Genomic DNA, 20,276 nt, shown 5'->3' on the forward strand with positions numbered 1-20,276 from the left:
TTGACATGTCCTCTGTAGTCGTTTATCAGATTATTTTCAGAATAAGCTTTTTAAAAAAGTACCATAGACTACTTATATATGTGGCTTAAATTCTAAACCAGTGTTAAGCAAAGTATGGTCCCCAGACCAGCCACGTCATTACCACTTAGGAACTAGATGAAAAGGAAATACTTGGGCCTCCCCCACAGACTCACTTCATCAGAAACTCTAAAGATGAGGTCCAGGAATGTATGTTTTAACAAGCCCTCCAGGGGATTCTGATACATACTGAAGTTGTTTTTTCCATTTTGTGCCACAATTTTTGAGATTATAAATGATAATACTTGCTACATATTTCCATAGATTGCTATGAACCTCAGTATACTTTAAAGTCCTCTGGCAATCTTAGGAAAATGTAAGAGAGAAGCCTTATATTTTATTATTATCTCCTTTTATATTATTAGGGGCTATGATGACATGAACCTTTTTTTTTTTTAAAGTATGTTCCAGGCCCAACGTGTGGCTCGAACTTATGACCCTGAGACCAAGAGTCTCTTGCTCTCCTGACTGAACCAGGCAGGCACCAGAGACAGGCGCTTTTAAAATTATCCTGTAGCAAAATGGAGGAAGAAAAGGTCTTTCTCTTTCAGTTCATGCGTGCAGGTCGTATTTCGTGAGGACGTCTGTAGCGGGTTCCTGTCCCACCTGAGTCCTCAACATGTATATTCCTTTCATTGTGCTCATAGGGCCTGGTGACCGTGGAAGATGAACAGGCATGGATGGCGTCTTATAAATATGTAGGTGCTACCACTAACATCCATCCGTATTTGTCTACAATGATCAACTATGCACAACCCGTAAAGTTTCAAGGTTTCCATGTGGCTGAAGGTAACACCAAAGGTTAAATTCTATTGCCTTTTTTGGTCTGCTTCTCTTCTGTCATGCTGCTGAGCTGTGCTCTGACTTGTCGCCATTTTTCTTTCCTGGGCACAGCCCCGTTCCTCCTCACTGTGTTTTGTGTCACAGACTGTGCCTATAGCCTCCTGTCCTTGGCATGCCTCGAGATTGCTTTGCCATTCCCCACATTGTCCACAGGGTGGCTCTGAGGTACTGCAGATTTCTTAGTGTTGCCTCTTGCGTTCCGTGGATCTTCCTGTGTGTAAGAAAGCAACTGATTTCTTTTTTTTTTAATATTTTTTTATTTTTTTATTAACATATAATGTATTATTAGCCCCAGGGGTACAGGTCTGTGAATTGCCAGGATTATACACTTCACAGCACTCACCATAGCACATACCCTCCCCAGTGTCCATAACCCAACCACCTTCTCCCTACCACGCTCCCCCCAGCAACCCTCAGTTTGTTTTGTGAGAGACTAAGAGTCTCTTATGGTTTGTCTCCCTCCCGATCCCATCTTGTTTCATTTATTCTCTTCCTACCCCCCAAGCCCCCTAAGTTGCCTCTCAACTTCCTCATATCAGAGAGATCATATGATAATTGTTTTTCTGATTGACTTATTTTGCTCAGTATAATACCCTCTAGTTCCATCCACATTGGAAAGCAACTGATTTCTGTGCATTGATTTTGTATCCTGCCATATTACTGAGTTTCCTGAGTTCTAGTAGTTTGGGGGTGGAGTCTTTTGGGTTTTCCATATAAAGTATCATGTCATCTTCGAAGAGAGAGAGTTTGACTTCTTCTTTGCCAATTTGAATACCTTTTATTTCTTTGTGGTGTCTGATTGCTGTTGCTAGCACTTCTAGTACTATGTTGAACAACAGCGGTGAGAGTGGACATCCTTGTTGTGTTCCTGATCTCAAAGGGAAGGCTGTCAGCTTTTCCCCACTGAGGATGATATTCACTGTGGGTTTTTCGTAGACAGATTTTATGAAATTGAGGAATGTTCCCTCTATCCCTATACTATGAATCGTCTTAATCAGGAACAGATGCTGTATCTTGTCAAATGCTTTTTCTGCATCAATTGAGAAGACCGTGTGGTTCTTCTCTCTTCTCTTACTGATTTGTTCTATCACATTGATTGATTTGTGAATGTTGCACCACTCTTGCATCCCATGGATAAATCCCACCTGGTCATGGTGGATAATCTTTTTAACGTACCATTGGATCCTGTTAGCTTGGATCTTCACGAAGACCCCTTTTGATCAAAAGCAGACCTCCAGAAATATCCACAGGATTTTTAAACTTTCATAATCAGTTTTTTGGGCTGGAGAAGCCACCCTAGTCATCAAATAGACATATCTTGGGGGTGGCTGTGTGGGCCATATACACATAATTTGTTTCATGACTCCAGATTTAATCCATCACTATTTAAGTCATCTGTCTCCAGCCCCAGGACATTAATGAACGTAGGCAGTACTGATAACATAATGGAACACCTGCCTCCAAAGCCTTGTGATTTGAGATGTAATTACATTTATTGCTTGTCTTTCCACAAGGTTGGATGGAAGCGTTGCTGAGTGCATCTTTATTTTTCTTTACAGAGCGCAATATTCATTATAACATGTCTTCTTTTAATGAGTCCGTCGGCCTGGGCTACTTGAAGACGCACGCCATTGAATTTGTGAAGTATCCTTACGTAGTGAATGGAGTAAACGGCCAGTGCCCTTTAAGTTTGGCGGGAGTCTCTGAAACAGATGAATGGCGAATAGATAATTGTGGTTGTCGAGCTAATAAAATAGTATGTGTGAAAGACCACAGCAACTGTGAAAACCTGCCCAAATGTGAATTGTTTACACAGTGAACTCTGGATTTTCTCCTCAGCCTCACTCATACATGTGAAATTTCCTGTCTGTTAGCTTCGTGTTTATCATTGTTGGTCTAGCCTTTGTTGTGTATTTATTACTTCCGGAATACTCTTTTTTCTCCCCTCATTCTCCTTAATAAGTTACACAGTTATAACAAACGGCAAATGAGCCGCATTTACCCCAAGGGAGGCCGGGTCGATTCCAGTAATTACATGCCTCAGATTTTCTGGAATGCTGGCTGCCAGATGGTTTCACTGAACTATCAAACCCCAGGTAGGAACTGATGTCCAGTGACCTCAAATTCCAGGAGAACACTTTGACAGGATGGTGCCAACCATTGCCATCCGTTGGCCGTGGGCATTTTTTTTTAAAGGAAGGAGACATATGGCAAAACAATGTGATGTTGGATTTATGTAATGGTGAGATACGAAACACCAAAAATAGAGCCCTGTAAAGGGTGGAAGACAAAATATTTTGATTTAAATTGAATTTCCTTTCATAAATACCACAACTAATCTGCCAAACATTGTCCCCTTTTCCAAAATATTTTTAATTTTTCTTCTTTTCAGATCAAATTTATCTTCTTTCCCAGAGACAGAATTAAATGAGAAAAATCTGAATATCTCTGTCAGGAACTATGACTCATTTCTCCTTTATAAAGTACCCTTCTCCCTGTTAACATTCAGCAGGTATCAATAACACAGCATCTCATCATAAAAGTACAGAATATTCAAGAGTAAACTCCACTAAAACAGTGTGTAAGGATTTATATATTCTTAGAGGCACTAATCCGTAACTTGGTCCTCCAAAGTGTATTCAAAGGCAGGCTTCCAATATATGATCTTTCCCCCTCCCTGGAAGGAGAGGAGTGAATTTTTAAAATGCATAAACAATTTTTTTCAAGTTTTTAAAGTCTGCTTAAGAGCCAAGTATCACAATTTTAAGATCAGAGGTAGAAAAATTCTGGGCTCTAGTTGTTTACCTAAAAGAGGTAAGAAATATGCCACAAAACCATTCACATGCTGTGGTTAATCCCATAGCCTGGTCATTAAAGTTGGCAAAACAAGAACATTTTCTTGTTCAGTCCTTTGCTGTATAAGGCGGTGCCTCCCATGTTTCCTGGTTTGGGGGGCATTTTCCTTTTCTAGTCCATCCACCATACGTTGAGAGTTTCTATCCACTTTGTTTTCTATTATCTGGCCTGACCAAAAATCCTCTTGACTTTCATCCCTTTGCCATAAATGTGGGCTCAATAGTACTTTTGACAAGTTCTCAGGGACTGGAAGCTGGGGTCAAACGTCTGCACAACATCCCCATCAGTCCTTGTTATGACCAGATACCAGTACAAGCCCATAATATTTCTAGCAGAAACCAAATAAAATAGAGTGCTGCTTTTACTTTTTAAAAAAAGCGGGGGTGGGGAGTGGGGGAGGTCAAGTTGTATTTTCAGTTGTCAGTCCATTATATGGATTAAATTATCCTAAACCAGTTTATTCACTAGGTCAGCATGTGTTTTATTCTATAACATTAGGATCAACCACAACATGCTGAAGAAGGGAAAAAAAAAAATCTACCAGCTTGTTTGTTTTGTTTTGTTTTGCTAATGAAAAAAGGGAAGATTGTGTTCACTTGTGAGCGAAAAATCCCAAGCCATGCCCTGCCAGCATAGACACTGCTAGAAGAATTCTCCCTAGGTTTAAAAGTAGGAGCAAGCCACTAATTTTTCCATGATACTACCTGGATTATTTTTTTTGTTTTTAATCGAGTTTGTACTCCTATGACCTTCCTGGAATGTCCACAGCCGATCCTTCCTCTGTGACTGTAAGGCACATTCTCCCCAGTTGGACACCTATAATTTCAACACTGATTGGACAATCATTTGACTCATATGTTGAATCCAATTTTTAATGCAATTCTAGCATGATCTTTATGAAAACACATTTTATGTTTGACTTAAACACAGATGATTTCAACAGGGAAGAGGATCGTGTGCGCTCAACAGACCCACACGTAACTTGAAATGTTAAAAAAGACCTTTCAGTCTAGGATCCGTATCTGACTTCCATTGTTTAAAATCACCCATCGTGGTCTTCTTTGTGCAGGGAGATGAGATGCTAAATTATTTTCGTCTCTTGACAGATTTAGCGATGCAATTGAATCAGGGAAAATTTGAGTATAATGGATCCTGCGGGTGAGTAATATGATTTAAACTGTTGTCACTGTGTTCCTGAACCCATACTACAGCTGTAATGGAACTGTGTCATTTTTAATTAAGGGCTGCTCAATTTAAGCTGAGTTTGAGGGATTGGATAGAAACAATTGAAATCCCTAGATAGATTGTATTTGTAAGTATACGTTTTTCATCTAAACAGTTTATTAAGCAGAATTGTCCCCCTAAAAATTGAACCATAAGTTAAGCAGTTTATCATACACACTCGAGTTTAATTCCTTTGCTTTAAATTCAAGGGTGGAGGTTTTTATAGCTACGACAAATAATGATCCCTGCTCATTTGGACGTTAACTGGAAACATAGATAATAAGTATATGTATTTTCCCTAAGACACACAGAGGAATGAAGTTGATTTAGTATGGAAGGAAGTTATGAATGTCAATTTGAATGTAATACACCTAGAAAGAAAGCTTTCCTGTCTTGATTCTTTTGCATGTCTTGTAAAGAGTGGTTATCAAAAAATAATGCTATGAATATTGTTCTAGTTTACTTAACTGGCGTTCTTTAACATCTGTGAACCAAGGAGTAAAATGAGAAATGTTGATTTCCTAATTTTGTAATGTGGAACACAACACGGAAAGGTTAAGTGAAAATGTGAAGTTAAATTCTGTGGAGAAGAAAACCAGTGTGGCCATATTTTTTTTTTCCTTCATGCATCTGTCCCCGAGCCTCTAAATTAATCCCGTGGAGTGCCATCCCATCCATAATACTACTGTCAGGAAATTCTAAGCCTCCCTGGTTGAATACCTCAATTTTATCACTAAGAACAGCCAGCCAAGATAACATTTTTCAGCTGTCACAGGTTCAGAGTGCACACTCGCCCCTCTTCCTCCTGCCAGACGGTTCTCCACCCGTGTACCTCCACCCATGAGTGACCCCCACATGCATCGCTGGCACATATGTTATGTTTTCCTCTGCTGTGTGCTTTGAAAGAAATCAAAGTCTTACACCGTAAACTAATATGTTCTATGTCAATTACAGAAAGAAGTAAAAGCTATGTAATTCAAAAGAAAACTGCCAAATACACATTTTTAGAATTATTTTTTCAAATATTTTATTTATTGGGGTACCTGGGTGGCTCAGTCATTAAGTATCTGCCTTCTGCTGAGGTCATGATCCCAGGGTCCTGGGTTGGAGCCCCTCATCGGGCTCCCTGCTCAGCGGGAAGCCTGCTTCTCTCTCTCCCACTTCCCCTGCTTATATTCCCTTTCTCACTGTCTCTCTCTCTGTCAAATAAATAAATATTTTAAGAAAAAAGATTTTATTTATTTATTTGAGCAAGAGGGAGAGAGAGAGAGGAGAGCACGAGTGAGGGGGAGGGGCAGAGAGAGAAGCCATCTCCCCACTGAGCACGGAGCCCGATGCAGGACTCGATCCTGGTACTCCGGGATCATGACCTGAGCCCAACACAGATGCTCAGTGGACTGAGCCACCCAGGTGCTCCTGCATTTTAGAATTCTTTACAGCTCTGTTGTATTTAGTGCACAGCGTTCATCACCAGGAGATGGTGCACATAAATTGATGGAGGCAAAACTGAGGCAGCGAGGCTGCGGGGGACAGCGGTGGTGTGGGGATGACAGCTCACACTGAAGCCCAGCCGTCCTGGTTCACACCAGACACCCCGACCCCTTGCGGCGCTCCCTCCTCAGAGCCTCCCTTGTGGCCCAGTGACACTAAAAATTTGCCCTCTTGGCTACAGCTGTCCGACAGCCAGTACTTCCACGGGGAGGGGGACTGTTGCCAGGTCACGAGGTCCCACCAGGAGCTGTATGCGTGCCCTCTGTTCCTTTCTCTTCCTGTTTCACCCGGGTTCACATGATCAGTGTCTCCCTTTAGGCACCACTGCTTATTCTAAAATGTGTTCCCAGACAAGCACGGTGCTGCTGGAGCCCGAATTCCATGCTGACGTGTTGGAGTGATGTGACCAAAAACCTACGTCCCACCAGAGGGACTAGGAAAATAGGATTGTGCAGTGGGGCGCCCCGCCTTGAAGAGCCCTTGACAGTCATGTTCTGTCATGTGTCACCATCCCCCACCCTTCCCTTTCCCCTCCTGGAGGCAGAGTTTGTCACAGGCAGGGAAGAGGGAAGGAGTCTTCCTCAGCTGTGTTTCTCGATCCCATCACTCTCGGCGATGGAGCGGTCATAGCTGGTTAATACGGGGCTGGCCACGCAGGTGTATTTCCGGGGAGCGAGGGTGTCTAGGATGCTCTGGCTTTCCCTACATTGCCTTTGTCATTCACCCACCCACCTGCAGGGACTTGTTAAACACTCCTTGTTGGCGTGTCTGAGGGCTGGTGTACAGAGGCCTTCTGAACCATTTAGGCTTAGGGTGGCAAACGGTAGTGGTTGTATAGAGAACAGCAGTGTTGCAAAGCACATGCAGACCCTCTGAATCCACCAATGCTAACAAAACACTGGGAACCTGCCCGGGACTCCCTGTCTGCTCTCCAGGCTGATCTTTTGGAAGGCTGTGCCCCTGAGCTCAGTAAGTGTGATTTTCAGTAGGAAAGTGAGTGGTAGTTCATGACAGACTCCTTTCTAAAGGTATAAAAATGGAAGGCATTTGTATAATTCCCAAGGAAACAAGACAGAGCAAGTTAATTTCTGAAGTCCGCATACTTTCAGAGGAAATTGGCATGGCTGAGACCAACATAGTAGGGTGTTTTAGGATCCGAAGATGCATACTTTTTGTAGAACTTTCTCAGGGTGAAATGTGTCTTGAAATCCATGACGGTCTTATAGTTACAATCAGCCGTTTTGCTTTCCTGCTGGTAGAGAAGATGGTGGAGTATTGAACAATTGGCGCCATCTTGGGTGTGATGAAATAGGTTGTCCTTCCTTATGACTCCATCCTCTGATTCTTATGGCTTCTGTCCACCCACCTGGCTGAAGGCCCTTCTTTTCTTCCTCTCTTGCCTTCCAGGACCCTACAAAGGCTCCCTTCACTTGTCATTGGCTTTGGTCTCTGCCCAAGTCCACCACACAGACCTGGGTGCTTGGAATGAATTTATTTTCTGTACCAAAAAACACCAGGCAGGACCAGCTATGGTTGGTTTGTGGGGCCCAGTGCAAAATGAAAATAAAGACCCCTTGTTCACAAATTTTTAAGCATTTCGAGACAGTAGCTGCAGAGCATTAAACTAGGCACAAAACTCTTCTAAGTTCAGAGCACTGTGTAACGACACAGGTCCTACTGATGACCGGGGCTCCCTGGACCTGCACGGGCACCAGTGAGTGGCGGCCTCTGCTGCATCCGCAGGTCCCCACAGGCCCCAAGCAGACACCCCTTCAAGATAAGCTGGCTCAGTGTCACCCCCAAGCCAGGACTTACCTCCTGGCCCTGTCAAACTTCTCCATGCTTTCTTTTATTTATTATTATTTTTTAAGTATATAAGATCAATACATTACACTGAAGGCTGCCTGCCTTGGAGAATTGGACTCCGGTTTCTTGCCCTTTTCTCCTGGCACTTCTTATTTTGTATTGGTTCACGCTCTCACAGAGGAGTTTTCTTCTAAGCCAATGTGGAAGGAAGGAACATGGAAGAATGTTTTGGGCACCAAGAAATCATCAGCATCACAATTTTTTATTTTTGGTGAGAAAGGTCCCTTCAGAAATGCCTGTGGGGAATGGAGAGTACGGAATCTCCAGAGAGCCCCTGCCCCTGCTTTTCTCAGGAGGCAAATACCTCATTCCATGCAACTGGAATCCATGTTCCCCTTCTTGTGAGTGCCAGAACCATCCTCTCTTACATCCCCTTGAAGCTAACGGCCGATATTTTGTCAACGCTGGTAGGCTTCGCTTGAAGTAGTGTGTGTTAATAGTGTAGTTTCTCATCTACTTTCCATTCTAAGACTTCAATTTTTGCCATATCATCATATTTTCCAGTGTCTAACACTAGCCACAAAAAAGGGGGGAGTCCCAAATCTAAAACTGTAAATATAGGAAACCATGTGTTTTGTGCAGTTAAATTTTAAATTAATATTTAGGGTTACATTCTCTTGGAGACAGGTGAAAGTTCAAAATCATCTTTAATATTTGAATGATTCTGAAAACTCTGTAACTCTCACAATTTAAAATCAGTGCTGTCCTTGGAGGTTCTTTACTGATGATTACATCTAAGTTGAATGTGTGGTTATTTTAACACTTTTTTTGCTCAAACTTAGAAGATGACAACGAATGACAACTTTGTCAAAACCACAAAAATGGAACTTGGGAGTTTGTCTTTAAGGAGAAAAGTCACGCCCCAGAATCCTTTCTGTTGGATTTTAAAAGATAATAAATTTGACAGCATCTAGAGTTAAAATCAGTAAAAGTTACACTCCTAAAGAATAGGAAAGACTTGATCACTCCAATTTTGATTCTTTTATACTTAAAAGTAAACCCATAGTTTGGGGGAAAGTACGTTTATTGTCCTTTATCTGCTGTTCAGGTTAGGATGGACTTTTCCTACCTGTGGTTATAGTCCTTTGTAAAAACAAAATTTTTTTTCTTAGATCAAGTCTGATACAAGTTCAGGGTAGTTATGGAATCTGGCTGAGGTCTGATTATGTGACTGTAACCAAAGGAGATAAGGGACAGACATTGTGGAGTTGGGTCAATTTCCAAACATTTTCCTTACTTCACAAAGAAAACTCATACCCTTTAGCCATCACCTCCTAGTAACCCCTGCTCCCTATTCGCAGCCATAAGCAGCCACCGTCTACTCTCTGTCTCTCTGTATTTGTACAGACAGCACCTTTTATAGGAATTAATTCATGTAGTATGTGGTCTTTGTGACTGGCTTCTTTCACTTAGCATTAAGCTTTCAAGGTTTATGCTGTAGCACATATCAGTACTTCATTTCTTTCTACCAAGTCATTTCTCATAGTGTGGGTATGCCCCATATTATATATTCACTTATATATTGATAGACATTTGGATTGTTTCCATCTTTTGGTTATTAGGAATAATGCTGCTCTAACATTCACAGACAAGTTTTTGTGTAGATGTATTTTCATTTTTCTTGAGTGTTTACTAAGAGTGGAATTGCTGGGTCACATGGCACCTCTGTTTAACTGTTTGGGGAACTGCCAGACTGTCCTGGTGTCATTTCACATTCCCACCAGCCGTGTCTGAGGGTTCCATTTGTTCCATGAACTTGATGATACTTAGTGTTATCTGACTTTTTACTATAACCGTCCTAATGTGTGTGTAGTGACAGCTCAGTGTGATTTTGATTTGCATTTCTCTCAAAACTGATGATACCAGGCGTCTTTTCATGTCCTTATTGGCCATTTGTTTCTCTTATTTGGAGAAATACGTATTCAGATCACTTGCCCTCTTGTCAACTGGGTTGTTTTTGAGATACCGTAGACACACACCTCTTATCAGTATGTGATTTGCAAATATTTTCTCCCATCCTATAGCTTGTTTTTTCACTATCTTGATATTGTCCTTGGAAGTGCAGAGGTTTTTATGATAAGGCTAATTTTATCTTTTTGTTTTCCTCTTGTTGCTTATGCTTTTGATGTTATGTCTAAGACCCATTGCCGAGTCATGAAGATTTATCCTTATTTTTCTTCTAAAAAAATTATCATTTTGGCTCTTACATTTAAGTCTTTGGTCCATCTTGAGTTAAAGTTTGTATATGATGTGAGGGAAGGGACCAGTTTTCTTTTGCATGCGGCCATTATAGTTGTCCTAGCAACATTTATTTAAAAGAATATTCTTCCCTCTTTGAATAATCTTGGCATCCTTGTCAAAAACCAACTGAGCATAGATACATGCATTTATTTCTGGATTCCCAGTTCCATCGCATTGATGTATGTGTGCATCCTTATGCCAATACCACACTGCCTTGATTACTGTTGCTTTGTAGAAAGTTTTGAAATTGAGAAATAGGAGAACTTCAATTTTGTTTTTCTTGTTCAAGGATGTGTTGGCTATTCTTGGTCCTTGAGTTTTAGGATCAGCTTGTCACTTTCTAAAGAAGCCGGTTGGAATCTAGATAGGGATTGAATCTGTGTATCAATCTCGTGAATAGTGCCAGCTTAACCATATTAAGTCTTCTGATCCATGAACACAAGATGTCTTTCCATTTACTTAGATCTTCTTTAACATCTTTCAGCAGTGTCTTGTAGCTTTCAAACTACATGCACTTATTTTGTTAAATTTAATCCTAAGTATTTTATTCTTTTTGGTGCTATGATAAATGGAATCTTCTTAGTTTCAGTTTTTGGATTGTTCATTGTTGGTATTTAGAAATACAACTGATTTCTGTATATTGGTTTTTAACCCTGCAGCCTTGTTGAATTCATTTATTAGTTCTGATGGGTTTTTAAAAAATATATATTCTTTAGATTTTAGAAGGATTTTACAAAGAGAGACAGCATGAACTAGGGGAGGGGCAGAGGGAGAGGGTCTTCAAGCAGACTCCCCACTGAGCGTGGAACCCAGTGTGGGTTCGATCTCATGACCCATGAGATCATGACCTGAGCCAAAACCAATAGTTAAACACTCGACCAACTGAACCCAGGCACCCCTCTGATCATTTTTTAGTAGATTCCTTAGGTAAATTCCTTAAGTATATTCTATATACAAGATCATGTCATCTGTGAAGAGGAGTTTTACTTCTTTCTTTCCATCTAGATACCTTTTATTCCATTTTCTTGCCTAATGGCACTAGCTAGAAATAGGGAAATAATTACATCTTTATGTTCACCTGCCTCTAACTTGAAATTTCATGGTTCTTTTCACTGTGAACAAAGACAACAATCCGCAATACTATTAACAGTACCTGTGACTCTTACTTTACTTACTTACTTACTCTTACTTTACCAATGTAAATCACAGATAATTTTGTATCATTACTACTGCTACAGATCTCACAAAATATTTTTATGCATATCAGTACTTTAAAATTATAGTTATCAACTTAGCATCATATCTCATAATTCAATGCAGTCATTAAAACACAAAGTAGGATATCATGTACTCTCGTATTTATGTTTTTTTTTAAAGATTTTATTTATTTGACAGAGAATAGAGATCACAAGTAGGCAGAGAGACAGGAAGAGAGGGGGGCGGGAGGTAGGCTCTCTGCTGAGCGGAGAACCCGATGCAGGGCTCGATCCCAGGACCCTGAGATCATGACCTGAGCCAAAGACCGAGGCTTAACCCACTGAGCCACCCAGGTGCCCCTACTCTCATATTTTAGTAACTAGAGCTCATATAATTGCTTTTTCACTGTTATTCCTTGTATTTTATTTTGTGTGCATGAGAGTAAGTATTTAAGGAGGTCCATGGCATAAAAAAGTTCAAGAGAATGTAATAGCATCAGGAAGCTTGGTATCACTGAGCCTGGAATCTAAAAGCATTCCTCGTTTCCTGCCTCTCTTCAGGATTATCTGTAGGAGAGGAATAGTTTCTTCAATCTTTAGACCCCTTTACCTAAAACCCTAGCTCTTAAATTAGAGACAGGAGAAAAGAAGTACTTAGTGTCCTGAAGCATGAGTGTGTTAGTCATTGTAAATGCAACTAATAAAGTCCTTCTTTGCTTTGGTCCCACCAGGTACCTCCTCAAACCAGATTTCATGAGACGGCCCGATCGAACATTCGATCCCTTCTCTGAAACTCCTGTCGATGGCGTTATTGCGGCCACTTGCTCAGTCCAGGTAAGCCCCCTGCTGTCTCAGAACTGTAAAAACATGTCTGCGGATGGTCCTGGAAAAGCCTGAAGAAGCCACATTGAAATATTTAATGTCAAGTTACAAGGCCCATTTGTTGCTCTCAACTTTGCAGTTGCCCCTTTTCTTCCTAAGAGATACATTTTGTTCCCTAGTGGAACTATTAGCTACATTCAGCAGAAGACACCAGATCGAAAAAGTACCTACTGGAGGATATGGAGCAGTAGGAACTCTTAATCATTGCTGGTGAGAATGCAAAATGGGGCGGCCACTTCGGAAGCATGCTTTTATCCTATAATCCAGGAATCATGCTCCTTGGTATTTACCCAAATGGATAGAAAACTTGCATCTGCACAAAACCTGCACAGAGGTATTTGTAGCAGCTTTATTCAAAATTGCCAAAAATTGGACAACTAAGATATCCTTCCTTAGGTGTTGGATACATAAACTGTGACGCACCCACACCATTCAGTGCTGACAAGAGAGGAGCTAGCAAGTCATGGAAACACATACAGGAAACTTCCGTGCATATTCCTAAGGGAATGAAGCAAATGAAAAGACTTTGTACTGTATGGTTGCAACTACATGACATTCTGGAAAAGTGAAAACTGTGACAGTTTCACACATGTGCACATACGTCAAAATGGACTGTATGTACACTTTAAAATGTACGGTTTATTGTATGTCAGATTTTACCTCGAAAAACTTTGGAAGTTATGATCTATTCAATAATACAGAAAGAAACCCTGCTACATGGCTATATAGTCCTTTGGAAAGTAAATGAAAAATAGTCTGTCCATGGCTTTATAATAGATGGAATTTAATGCTGGACTTTGCAAGTATATACCTCCGACCATTGTTGATATCGGTAAAGGATAACAGGCAACAGGCATTTTAGCATTGCTTTTTTATTGCATCTCTTTCTAAGACTTATAAAAGAATTTAATAAAGTGTAAGAGGGCAGAATTTCAGAGCTCTGATGGGATCCTAGGGCATATTTGAACCCATCACTTTGTGGACATTTAGGTGGAATTAAGCTGCTTGTGGACATTATTTCTTTTTATTATAGGGTTCATTATTTCTGTCTTCTCTTTATAGACAGTTCTCAACATCAGAACCTCTGTCTTGAGCAGGGTTTTTTTGTTTGTTTTTTTGTTTTTGTTTTTGCATAAAGTAGTTGCTCAATAATGTTTTAGTAAGGAATGAATACATTACTTCCATAGGTAACTAAAATTTTTAAAGATGAACAGACAATTTCTTCTGGATTATTCATTGCTCTTGATAATGACACAGACTTGACTTCTCTCTCACCCTGTTTCTGTGTTGCTGCAGGTCATATCAGGTCAGTTTTTATCAGATAAGAAAATTGGTACATACGTAGAAGTGGATATGTATGGGTTGCCCACCGACACCATACGTAAGGAATTCCGAACTCGCATGGTAATGAACAACGGACTCAATCCAGTTTACAATGAAGAATCATTTGTGTTCCGGAAGGTAGGGTACTTTCAATGTGTCAGACTCGCTGTGCTAACTCAGGGGCCACATTTTAGTGCATAGGGTACATAGACACTACATGACATGGGACAGTTATACAACCCCAAATGTTGTCTTCTTCTCTTCTTCCAGTGGGTAAGTTCTGTAGATGCTGTATGATTGTTACTTTTGTTTGTTCTTGTCTTTGTGGTTCTCCTTTTCTCCTCCAAGGAGCCCATCTTCTCTGTGGCAATGCTCAAGTTCCAGATGGGTGGTCCTTAGAATGTGTCCTCACTGGTGGGCATCATACACACTGGAGAGTTCTTTTGTGCCCTGGCAGTGGCTAGTAACTTGCAATGCTCCTTTAGCCAAGAGGACAGGTAGGATGGTGAACCCAAAAGTAAGACCAATAAATGTCCTTAAATAGCTCAGCTGGTATTGTCCTGTACCTCTAGAAAGTGTGATACCCGTCGCCACCCCCACAGTCTGTTCTTCATGTGCTATTTTGGGTTTTGGGGGGGTTTCCTACCATTGTACCTTGATCCACAGACCACAGTCATACTCTATAATGATTTCATTTTTATCTTGTAATCACGTTTTCCCTTTGTTTCTCATTTGTTGGTGTAAGATGTATTGAAAAATCCATGCATTGGTAGTGCCATCTCCAAGTAGAGCTGTTTTTCTCTCTCACTTGCTCTGTTATCCCAACCAGAATAGCTTCTTGCTGCTGCTTCAGGCCCAGGGCTTCCAGTGTTTCTGTTCCGTGTGCATGTCCTCCAACACAGATCTTTGGCTTCTTAGCTTAACAGAAATGAGGATTAGCAGTTTCAGAATTGGCTAACTGGTTTTCAGAAACCAGATTACAGAAGATTAGTAGTTCAGTGAAACAAGCCATTATGAGATTCAGGCTCCCCTTGTTATGTGAGCGCTGTTATTTCCATGCAACCCCCACCATGACCTTCTCTCCTACAGGGTGTGGTGGAAATTGGATATGACTTGTCAAGGGCCTTTTTTCTTCCACCAGTTTTTTTTTTTTTTTTAATGGCTTTTTATAGCTGGATCTGTTGTCGGTGTGGCCAGTGTTCTTTGGCGGCATGAATAATCCCTAGATACATTTCTAGAAATTCAGAAAGTTGACTTCAGACATTCATTGTTTTTGATGAGTGAGGAGACATCAGACTTGGTTTTTTACATATAGGATTACTGGCCCCAGAAACAAGATGCCAGTTCTACACCCTTCACTGTTTTTCAGAAGTTAAATTGCTTTTCATCAGGACCAAGTGCTTTCACTTTTTGTTCTCTCTTGTTTTTAATATTTTTGGTCTTTGCACTGATCTCACAAGGCAAGCCCCCTTTTACCCACATGAGAAACGATAGCGCAAATGAAGATGGATGAATTTGAACTTGATTTCTCCTCTTCATCATCTTGAAATTCGATTAAATTATAATCTCTAGGCAGAACTAGACAACCGATCCATTGTCTAGCCTTAGATACAGTACTCAAACTAGCCAAGATGTCTTCGTTGTTCTTAGCCAATGAAAAGTCATTCCTGATTTACAACATGGGATTTTCTTGTGTCCTGTTGCTATTTTATATCTGAATTAGGATTCTGCTGGCTGAGCTCAGATTTTATGTCCTTTTATTTATTTTGAAGATAGCAAGAGTAGATGTCTTAGATATAAGTTAATGTTTCTAGCTGCCCCATCTCACTCTATTTAATATCCCAAAATATTGGGAGTGCAAGGAAAAGGGAAAAATCCAAATTTCTGTGTACGTTGTCCTTTATACGCGGAACATTTCTTCAAAGATACTTTCCATATTCTCAAAAACAGGCCAAGCTAAAAAGCAGAGAAGCAGCCCAGGTAGGAGGCAGACCACAGGATTCAAAGGCAAGGGCCCCGATTCCAGGCCCAGCTGTTCTGATCTCAGAGATTAAGGAAAGTCACTTGATCTCTCGGGGCCTCCTTTTGTTTGTCCATTTTTATGCATGGGGATGGGCAAAGATGACAAGGGTTGGACTGGTAATCGTTCACATCCCTTTCATCTAAAATTTTCAAAGAGATGATTTCCAGGAAGCCTGTTCAATTGCTTTCTCAACAGCTTGGATACCGCAGCTTGGACAGTATCCTTCAGGAATCCAAATCGATCTTGGGCTTCTTTTCACCATAAAGGCACATTTAAGGACAGCGTGGGTATGGTTCAGATTCCTCGAGTCAGGGCTCTTGGGGACAGCTTTCCAAAATACCCCTGAAAGGTACCATTCTTTGTTTGCAGGTAATCCTCCCTGACCTGGCAGTCTTGAGAATAGCAGTGTATGACGACAACAACAGGCTCATAGGCCAGAGGATCCTTCCTCTGGATGGCCTCCAAGCAGGTTATCGACACATTTCCCTTCGAAACGAGGGAAATAAACCATTATCACTGCCAACCATTTTCTGCAATATTGTTCTTAAAACATATGTGCCTGATGGATTTGGAGGTAAGTTAAACATTTGAGTACAGAAGTTCTAAATTAGAGGATTATAAAATATTTCACCAATCGCTAAAAAAAAAAAATGTTCCTACCAGTGCTGCCAACTCCCGTAGCCTCAAAGAATTCAAGGATAGAGAGGAGCTTCAGGTTTCCTAGGAAGAAATGAGAGCGCAAGACTGGATTATCTTTAAGGTTCTTTCTTATTTTAAAATACTGTAATTTTGTATGGTTTATCAATTTTTGCAAATACGTCTGTGAAGGATTTACTTACATCGTCATCCAAAGGGAGAAAGGACATAAGTAACATGGAACCATAGATATCATTTGGTATCCCTAAAAATTTTAAAGTGAACTCATATATCAACATGGATTTTCTGGATTTTCTTCCAAATCCACCAGAGAGTTCAGTTGCCCAAAAAAATCCCACTCGTCCATCCACAGGAGACCATCTTTGGTTTCACTAAGGTAATCAATGGGAGAAATAAAAACCCAGACCAAATCATAAGATTTTGCTTATACCCTAACATGCTAACTTTTTGTAACCATCAGTTAAGCCAAGAACATTAAAAGAAGACTAAGATGCTCTATACTCTCAGTCTCTTGAGCCCTAAGGAAACAATGATTATGTCAAATTAACCAAGGGTGCAAATTCTAAGTCTCTATTCCTGGCTGGGTGACCTTGGGACAGTGACAACCTCTCAAACCCTCATTCTCTGGCCTGTAAAGTGAAGATGCTCCTACTGCCTCCCTCACAGCATTGTTGTGAAGGACTGACCCTTACAGCACGTGACCTAGGAAGGCTCGGAAATGTGCACACACATGTATGTCTGCTATTGATACGAGTATTACTTCTGTAGTATGCTGGAACACATCCTGGTTTTGTTTGGGGATTTGGGGGTTATACTGTGGTGGTTTTTTTGTTTGTTTGTTAATACTGCTTGCATCTCTGAAGAGCCGATGTTCTCTAATCCTCAGCTTTACCAACCCAATTGCAGATTCAAGAAGGGACATGAACCGTAAGGATTTTTTTCAGTTACCAAATCCAGAGTAAAGACTCCTTCCTCCTCCTCCTCCTCCTCCTCTGCTTTTCATTTAAAAAGAAAGCCTATATTAGAAGCCAGAACATACTGTAGCGGATATAAAAGCACAAAAAAGAGTCTGGGTGGGACGCCGTGGGGCTGGGTAAGTGGATAAGAAGAGACACGAAAAACCTACAGTATGCTTTTAGGACATCAGCAGATGAATTACGCCATCTTCCCCATACTTGAACGTGGGCAGTGCGCTATCCCTGATACATTTTAGAAATGGCTGTATAAATAAACATGGCCAAAAACTTACAAGTCTCTTTCCCTCTGCATGGGTTACTTTTCAGCTGGAACTCTCGAATTCATTCCAGAGAAATGGGCAGTTGGAATAGAAAAGGGAAAGAAATAGTTTGTCCTGTTCCTACTTTGTGTCAAGCACTGTCCATCAAGTCCAAAAGTTGCTGAGAAGGGATGTGGGCGCCTGTAGGTCTGTGCTGAAGAAATGTCTGTACTTATAGGGCAGCTCCTTCCCAGGGTCTGCATTTGTGTACATATGGATTCAGATTAATCTCCTTAAAAATAGTCTCATATTTTTTTTTTTCCTACCGTGTCATTGTAGTCACTTACTTTGTATCAGAAGCCTTTGAAATTTCTATACTGTGTTATCATGGGTGGGATTCCGCAGTTCATGTCTTAACCTCAATATGACATTCCAAGACTGCTTATTCAGAATTGTCGGTCATCTCTTTCATATGTGACGAAACCGAGGGCAGGCGCCATGAGCATTTACTTGAGGGACTTACCTGAGGAGAACAACATACGAATATAAGAATCATTTCTTCCTCGCTTTCTGATTTTCTTTACGACCTCTTGACTTACACAGTATGTTGTCCTTATTTCATCTGCGTAACTAACCTCCCACATTCGGTTCTGAACATTTATGTGCTGAGCCCACAGAGTAGGAAATCTGTGGAGTCCCTGTTCCCTAGAACATTGATATTCTATGTTGATTCCATAGGGGAAAGTTCAAAATGAAACTTGGCCGCCTTGCAGGCCAGCATTTTCTAGGAAACGAAAAAACAAACAAACAAACAAAAAAAAGGTAAATTGTTGATATAGATCTCAGATTTTTATATGGCCAAAGAAAGATAATATGGATTTATTCATTCCACAAATATGTTTGGTAGGTTTTATTCTGTAAAAGGCAAAATAGGGGCACCTGCATGACTCAGTCAGTTAAGCATCCAAATCTTGGTTTAGGCTCAGGTCATGATCCTCAGGGTCATGGGATGGAGCCCCAAGTTGGGCTCCACACTCAGCGTGGAGTCTGCTCGAGATTCTTTCTCCTCCAACTTCCTCCCCCTTTGCTTATGTGCACACACACTTGTTCTGTCAAATAAGTAAATAAAATCTTTAATTTAAAAAAAGGCAAAATAGAGAACCTGCTTCTCCCTCTGCCTCTGCCTGCCATTCTCTCTGCCTGTGCTCGCTTTCTCTCCCTCTCTCTCTCTGACAAATAAATAAATAAAATCTTTAAAAAAAAAAGGCAAAATAGATAGTCTATGTATCAGAAAGAGATTCTTCCAGCACAAAGAATAAAAAGGTCATCCATAAATCCACCACCTGGAGAGAGCCCTATTGCCATATTTGTCTCTTTACTTTCAATTTCACTTCTTCTATTTTAATTAAATAGCGCTTACTGCACCTAGTCATTTGGACTCATTACTTCAGAGAGTTAATTTTTTTTCCTCTTAATAGACACTATTTTTCCATGTCATAGAAATATTTTTATTAGCTGCATGAGATTCCATTTTATGTATTATCCATACTTCAGTTTTGATAAACATTGAAGTCATTTCCATTTTTTTCTTATAAAAAATACTGTGCCTAGGAACCTTAAATGTAAAGCCTTGGAAATACTCATGATCACTTCCTGTAGATGAATTCTTAGAAGTGGAAAGAGCTGCGTGTGGTGTGTGTGTGTGTGTATGTGTGTGTGTGTGTGTGTGTGTGTGTATTTTAAGATTTTATTTATTTGTCAGAAAGAGAGCACAAGTGGCGGGAAGGGCAGAGGGAAAAGCAGGCTCCCGGCTGAGCAAGGAGCCTGATGTGGGACTCGATCCCAGGACTCTGGGACTATGACCTGAGCTGAAGGCAGACGCTTAACTGACTGAGCCACCCAGGTGTCCCAAGAGTTGTATGTATATTTAAAGCTTTAGATACAGATTGCCAAATATCCCATCAGCAGTGTATGTATGAGATTGCAACTTTTGTTAACATTTACCAGTTTAATCAGTAAAGACAATTTCTGAGTAAATTCATTTAAACTATTTTTCTCAAAGGAAAAGATATAGTCATTATTATTTAGTACCTACTCTATGGGTAAGAGATATAAAGTTGGAAATATCATCTACACTTATCCTCAAGAATTTTCCAACCCTGTACACATATACATGTACATATACATAATAAGTGTAATTTATTATATCCGTGCCCACAGGGTAGTAAACCAGAGGATATTGGGGGCATTGAACTAAGAAGTTATTAGAGTGGGGTTGAGGGGTCCTTCGGTGGCCATGTTGGGACCATGAAAGATGAATCACAGCAGAGAGGTAAACTGATTTTCTCTTCAGACAGGGAAGTGCTGGACTTATTTACAT

At 40.6% G+C, this 20,276-nt stretch overlaps 1 protein-coding gene across 3 annotated transcripts in view; it reads left to right on the forward strand.

Annotated features, from left to right (window-relative positions):
* The window catches only part of LOC111141620 (phospholipase C beta 4), a 168,339-nt gene that overhangs the window by 107,312 nt on the left and 40,751 nt on the right, over positions 1 to 20,276 (forward strand). For all 3 annotated transcript variants that reach the window (XM_022494323.1, XM_022494325.1, XM_022494324.1), the window contains 7 exons: positions 726 to 867; positions 2,481 to 2,565; positions 2,893 to 3,017; positions 4,884 to 4,935; positions 12,527 to 12,629; positions 13,974 to 14,138; positions 16,393 to 16,597. In XM_022494323.1, coding sequence (XP_022350031.1) covers positions 726 to 867; positions 2,481 to 2,565; positions 2,893 to 3,017; positions 4,884 to 4,935; positions 12,527 to 12,629; positions 13,974 to 14,138; positions 16,393 to 16,597 — 877 coding nt within the window. The remainder of the gene's footprint in view (positions 1 to 725; positions 868 to 2,480; positions 2,566 to 2,892; positions 3,018 to 4,883; positions 4,936 to 12,526; positions 12,630 to 13,973; positions 14,139 to 16,392; positions 16,598 to 20,276) is intronic.

The sequence above is a fragment of the Enhydra lutris genome, unplaced genomic scaffold (genome assembly GCF_002288905.1).
Source record: "Enhydra lutris kenyoni isolate GAN:26980312 unplaced genomic scaffold, ASM228890v2 scaffoldscaffold6, whole genome shotgun sequence".
Taxonomy (NCBI): domain Eukaryota; kingdom Metazoa; phylum Chordata; class Mammalia; order Carnivora; family Mustelidae; genus Enhydra; species Enhydra lutris.